This window comes from Olea europaea, chromosome 18 (assembly GCF_002742605.1).
Source record: "Olea europaea var. sylvestris chromosome 18, O_europaea_v1, whole genome shotgun sequence".
In the NCBI taxonomy this organism is placed as follows: Eukaryota; Viridiplantae; Streptophyta; class Magnoliopsida; order Lamiales; family Oleaceae; genus Olea; species Olea europaea.
The window spans coordinates 11,222,053-11,228,610 of NC_036254.1; the positions used below are offsets into that span (position 1 = coordinate 11,222,053).

Sequence of the window (6,558 nt, forward strand, 5' to 3'; positions counted from 1 at the left end):
TGCCCAGATACCCACAGACACATACCTTTGAGCCTAGGTTCATTCCCACCTGTCACCACTGTGGAGCTCTAGGACACACTAGGTCTAGATGTTATAAGTTAGGCAATGAGCGTAGAAATCAAAATATTCCTAGTCAGGTTAGCTTTCTATCTAATCAGGTTAGTCATTTGACTGAGATGCTTACTAAGCTAACTAGGAGTACCTCGTCGTCTAAGAAAGTTTGGGTTAAAAAGGGGGATCTAGCTGGACATTCAGGTTAGGTAAATTGTTATGTTGCTCATGTTGCATTAAAAGCCCAAAATTACAATATGTGGTACCTTGATAGTGCATGTTCTAGGCATATGTGTGGTAACAAGGCTTTATTCACTACTCTTGATGAATGCAATGGGGGTATGGTTACCTTTGGAGATGGGGGTTTTGTACCTATTCTTGGCAAAGGTACTGTACAAATGCATGGATTACCTGTGATTTTAAATGTGCTTTATGTGGAAGGTTTAAAGTGGAACTTGTTAAGTATTAGTCAGATTTGTGATGCTGATTTTGAGGTTGGCTTTGTGCAAAAGAGATGTACCGTGTATGATTCATCCGATGGGGTGGTCCTTGAAGGGGTTAGAACGTCTGATAACTGTTATAGAGTCCTACATAATTCTAACTATGTGTGTAGGAGTGCAAAAATTGATGTGAGTGAACTCTGGCACAAAAGATTGGGTCATTTAAACTATAAGAGTCTAGTACAGCTAGCTAAATAGGAGTTGGTAGATAGTTTGCCTAAAATAGGTCCTAGTGAAAATGTTGTGTGTGGACCATGTCAACTAGGTAAACAACTTAAGGGAAGCCATAAAAAGACTTCTAAAATTCTGACCAAAAGACCCCTGGAATTGATACACATGGATTTAATGGGACCATCTAGGACTAAAAGTCTAGGAGGTAAGTGGTATATTTTGGTTGTGGTAGATGATTTCTCGAGGTTCATATGGATAGAATTGCTTAGGGAAAAATCTGATGCATGTGATCTTATAAAATCTTTGTGTAAACGGCTTAGTAATGAACTCAATCTCAAAGTGTCCAGAATGCGTAGTGATCATGGGAAAGAGTTTGAAAATTTTAATCTTGAGAGTTTCTACATGGATGAAGGGATACTACATGAGTTCTCTTCCCCTATCACTCCTCAACAAAATGGGATGGTTGAAAGGAAGGATCGTGTTCTTCAGGACATGGCTAGGGCCATGCCTCATGGCAATGGACTAGCCTTACATTTTTGGGGAGAAGCTATTAATATTGCATGCCACATAATCAATAGAGTCTACCTTAGACCCAAAATCGATCAGATTCCATATGAGATTCGAAAGGGTAAAAAGCCTACTGTTAAATACTTTCGTGTGTTTGGGAGTAAGTGCTACATTTTGCGTGATAGAGAGAACTTGAGTAAGTTTGAATCTAAGAGTGACGAAGGAATTTTCTTAGGGTACACTAGAAATAGCCGAGCATTCCGAGTATATAACTCACGTACTCGTGTTGTGATAGAGTCAGTCAATGTTGTGATAAATGATGTTGTGAGTGAGGGGGAGAATGTTGAAAATTGTGATAGGATGGACGATCAAAATGGTGATCTTATAAGGTCTAGTGATCCTACTGAACTACCTTTGTCTGAATCATTTCTTAGAATACCTGAAACACCTGAAAAGGAAACACATCCACAAGATCGAGACAAAAATCCTAAGGAACCATCGTCTAGGGTCAAGTCCAATCATCCTAAGGACAATATCATTGGGGATCTAGATAAAGGTATGAGGCTTCGTAAGAGGGTACTGAACAATCTAGCATATACTAGCTATGTTTCACAGGTTGAGCCCAAGAAAGTAGAAGAGGCTCTTAGTGATGAGTGTTGGGTGAATACGATGCATGAGGAACTAAATCAATTTGCTAGAAACAGTGTGTGGATTTTAGTTCCTAGACCTGAAAACTGTAATGTTATTGGTACTAAGTGGATCTTTAAGAACAAGATAGATGACCAAGGTACTATAACCAGAAATAAGGCCAGATTAGTTGCACAGGGTTATACTCAAGTTGAGGGAATTGATTTTGATGAGACTTTTGCTCCTGTTGCACGACTTGAGTCCATTCAGATTCTGCTTGCTATTGCCTGTACCCTAGGGTTTAAGCTTCATCAAATGGACGTTAAGAGTGCCTTCTTGAATGGACTTCTTCAAGAAGAAGTCTATGTTGAACAACCAAAAGGATTTGTTGATCCAAAGTTTCCCCACTATGTCTACAAACTCCACAAAGCACTCTATGGTCTGAAACAAGCTACTAGAGCTTGGTATGAGAGACTTACATCATATCTTGAGGAACATGGGTTCTCTCGAGGTAGTGCTGATAGGACCTTATTTATTAGAGATATTGAAAAAACTATCACTATTGCCCAAATTTATGTTAATGACATCATTTTTGGTTCTCCCATTGAGTCTCTAGCGTATGAGTTCATCGAGTGTTTGAAGCAAGAATTTGAGATGAGTATGGTTGGTGAGTTAAGTTACTTCCTTGGACTTCAGGTGAAACAGATTGAGGATGGGTTGTTTATTTCACAGTCTAAGTATGCAAAGGATTTAGTTAAGCGCTTTGGGTTAGACAGTAAGAAGCATACTAGGACACCTATGAGTACTAGCTTGAAGTTAGGTCGTGATCCTTCAGGTAAGAGTGTAGATCCTTCACTATATCGAAGTATAATAGGTAGTCTTCTCTATCTCATAGCGACTAGACCTGACATTACTTTCAGTGTTGGAGTGTGTGCTGGATTTCAGGCAGATCCCAAAGAATCACACTTAAACTCGGTTAGACGCATCATTAGATATGTGAGTGGTACCGTTGATCTAGGCATTTTCTATTCTAGAGATTCTAATCTTGATTTGGCTGGCTACTCTGACGTCGATTGGGCCGGGAATGCAGATGATAGAAAAAAGTACGTTTGGGGGCTGTTTCTACATGGGTAGCAATCTTGTAGCCTGGTTAAGTAAGAAACAAAATTTCATATCCCTATCCATGGCAGAGACCGAATACATAGCAGCTGGGAGTTGCTGCACTCAGCTTCTCTGGATGAAGCAGATGCTGAGTGATTATGGGATTAATCAAAGGACCATGACTGTTTTCTGTGACAATACCAGTGCTATAAATATCTCTAAGAATCCTATTCAACATTCTCGAACGAAACATATTGACATACGACATCATTTTATTCGTGAACTTGTTGAAACACATGTTGTCTCTCTAGATCATGTCTCTACTGACAACCAATTGGCTGATCTACTTACAAAACCACTAGATGGGTTGAGATTTGAGTCGCTTCGGATGACTGTTGGTATTTGTTTGCCTATTTGATCATGGATTCATGCCTATTCATGCATTTATTACATCTGCACTTATTCACTTCGTATCTTGCATGTGATCAATGTGTGTGTGGTGCATTTTGATTGTTAGTTCGTCTTTTAGTTTTATTTTGTTTACTAAGTTTGTGTGTTTTACAAAAAAGAAAAAAAAAGAATTTTCTTTTTTTGTGCCTCTTGTTTGACTTTATTACGTTTGCATTTAGGATCAAACTCTATCTTTCATCATATGTACGAGTCTGAGGTTCCATCGTAGTTCTCATTTTCTGTGGAGTTCTTGGTATATGGCTCATCATGGATTTTCGCACAACACACACTGTAGTCCTGTAGGTGAGTCTTGACCGCATGGGTGGGACTTGGGATGGTATTCTTCTGTGATTGGGGTTGTTTGTCCATTTGACTTGATCTGTGACGAGTGTAACCTACTCAATTCTGTCTTTCCCCATTTTCTATGTTATTCTCTGAACTTATGTCTGTCTTCGGGGCCTATTTGACTCGAACAATTAAGCCTTAGGTGTTTCTAACCTGGTGCCCTATGGTTGTCTGGCTTGGGAGTCACCGGCCCAAAGTTTGTTACTGGGGTCATTTATGTTGCCTAATCAGGGTAGAATTGCATATATATATATATATATATGGCATACAGTTAGGGGGAGTAAAATTGTGACAATAATACTGTTTGATATAGGTCATCGTGGAATTGGATTTGACTATCACTTGGTCGATATACACTCCTTTACAGTTGTTTTCACATGTCCTTTCTCACTAATTTAAGGTTTTGAGTCTAACTTGTATGGACTACGTGGCACATTTCACGTTGATGTTCTGTATACAATTTACTCCACGGGATTTTGAACTATGTGTTGACTTAAGATTTGTCTATGTGTTCTGAATGTTGAGTTTGTGATTTTGTGATTATTGTTCGCATCGTCTAAATATTTGGGTACGTGCTTCATCTTCTATTTTTGGATTGTTTTGATATAACAAAAATTCAAAATGAACATAAAAATAAACGTTTTTGGAGCTATTTTTGTTATTTTCTGAAAATTGTGCTATATTTCTTCAATTTCAAATTTTTGGTGTTATTTTTGACATTTGATTTTCGCTCGAGTTTCGCTTGGATTTCGCTCGAGCGACAAAAGTAGAATGGATGTCGCTCGAGTTTTGCCCAGGTCTCGCTCGAGCAACAATTCCTTTTACAGCGACCCTGTTTCATTTTTTCTGCGCAATTCAATCTTTTTCTCTCCTTCTTCCTTTCTTTCTTTTCTTCCATCAATATTATTCACTTCCCATTAACTTTTGTCTCAATTCGACACCTTTAACACGGTTCTTGATCCAAAGTTTCAACTCTTGGCTTCACATTTTTGGATAATTCACAGTTTCGGTTTTTTTTTTTTAATTTGTTTCTCTCACTGCTTCGTTATATTGTTGTTTTGTGCATTCCTTGGCTGTTTTTATTGTTCTTAAACATGTTTTGCATCACCAATTTCCATAAATTGTGCATTACTATGGTTTTTCTTCACATGTTTTTCACACTTTTAGTCCATTTTCATTGGAGTCATTCTTGCGTTTCGTTAATCGGTTTGATGTGTGGCTTTGATGGTTGTAAAGTCCATGGAGTGTAGTTTTTAGGGATGTGTTTGGATTTGTGATTGGGCCCCGTATGTACTTGGAATTTGGTGCCGAAGTCGCGTCCATCACGTGTTCAATGAAAGTTTACCTCTTATGTATGTTTTGGTTTTCTTTGTTTTTCTTCTTTTTTCCTTCGTTCTTTCCTATTTGTTTGCATGTCGTAACGTGCCATGTGTGTCTTCTTTCAAGTTTATGTGGTTTGATCATATTTTTGGACTCTCACTCGGTCATGCTTGTTTTGTTCTGCATGTCGTTTACGTGGTTCGATGCATTTTCTTTATGCCTCATCTGTGTGTTTGTGTGCGCATCTCCTCATGTCATATTGTATCGTGGTACGTGCATTTTCCATGGTACTTATTCTTTCCATCTCCACGTGTGCCAAATGGCCCGTAAGCGTTCTCGTCCCTCTGCACAGCCCGCTAGTGGTTCGACGTCTTACAGTAGATCTAGGTTTATTTCTGCTACAGCTCAAGAGGTCTTCACTTCTCAGTTCTCCTTACACCCCTTTCTCATGGAGCGTGAGTTAATTTTGTCTAACCTTCCTATTGACATTATCGTTATCTTTGTTTCTCGGGGTTGGGAGCCCCTTCTTATTGGTCTTACATTGCTGGCTCCACTCTTAGTTCAGGAGTTTTATGCTAATATTCATGATGTGGATGGCTCGTCATTTAGGGTTTTTCTTAGAGGTCATTATTTTCGTGTTACTCCGTCTACGGTAGCTCTTACGTTAGGTATACCTCAGATTTCCCATCCGACTTATCCTTACATTCTTCCTGCTTCTCTTCTGTCGATGCCCTTGTTCGGTCGACTCTTTTGAACACCCCGTCTGCTGGGGGGTCTACGGCGATGGCCACAGGTTACTTACCTACTAATAGAAAGGTCTTGTTGCGCATCGTGTGCACAAACTTGTGGCCCGTTGCCCATACTTCTTCTTTACCTATGGTGCGAGCCCGTTTTCTCTATGCCCTTCTTCATGGGGACTCTATAGACCTTCCTAGTTTTGTGTGCCAGCAGATTTCGGCTTCGTTTTGTACTCTTGAGGGTCGTATAGGTTTGTCTTATGCCTGTCTGATTCATAGGGTTGTCCTATCTCTTGGTGCTTCTTTCCCTGAGGGGTCGTCTAGTCGTATAGGTCATCCGATAGGACAGCAGACCATCCACCAGATTCGAGTCCATGTCCCGTCCTCTTCTTCTACTTATGCTGCAGCTCATGATAAGCCAGTTGATATTTTTGACTTTTCGGAGCCCCTTGATCCTATTAGTGACATCCTTTCTGGGGGTTCCCGTGTCTTTCTTCCTAATCGTTTGGATATTCCTCCGGCTCTTTCGTCTCAGGCCGACCTTCTTTCAATGTCTACTTCCGCTCCAGGGGTGGCTTCCTTGTCCATTGACCCCATGGTGACGCTTATGGGACAGATGGCTACTTTGGTCGAGCAGCAGGCTCGTATGATGGCTCACGTAGTTACGTGCTGCTTCGAAGCTTCAGTTTGCTGAGCTTTCTACATTTCGGCTGCTTTGGCTGTCTGTCAGCGTCAGTTACGTTGGATCC

At 40.2% G+C, this 6,558-nt stretch overlaps 1 protein-coding gene across 1 annotated transcript; it reads left to right on the top strand.

The window, feature by feature from the left end:
* The first annotated feature begins 887 nt into the window (after window positions 1–887).
* Window positions 888–2,990, top strand: LOC111366733. Its single transcript, XM_022987431.1, has 3 exons — window positions 888–1,389; window positions 1,525–1,889; window positions 2,256–2,990. Exons 1-3 carry the CDS (start codon window positions 888–890, stop codon window positions 2,988–2,990), a joined length of 1,602 nt encoding a protein of 533 aa, XP_022843199.1.
* Window positions 2,991–6,558: the final 3,568 nt, after the last annotated feature.

What these genes read in the sequence shown, in the direction of transcription:
- LOC111366733 (XM_022987431.1), top strand. Translation starts at nt 888, where the DNA reads ATGGATTTAATGGGACCATCTAGGACTAAAAGTCTAGGAGGTAAGTGG. An exon ending in ATACTTTCGTGTGTTTGGGA is followed by an intron (nt 1,390 to 1,524) that starts GTAAGTGCTACA and finishes GTGTTGTGATAG; the next exon opens with AGTCAGTCAATGTTGTGATA. An exon ending in CTCTTAGTGATGAGTGTTGG is followed by an intron (nt 1,890 to 2,255) that starts GTGAATACGATG and finishes GTTGATCCAAAG; the next exon opens with TTTCCCCACTATGTCTACAA.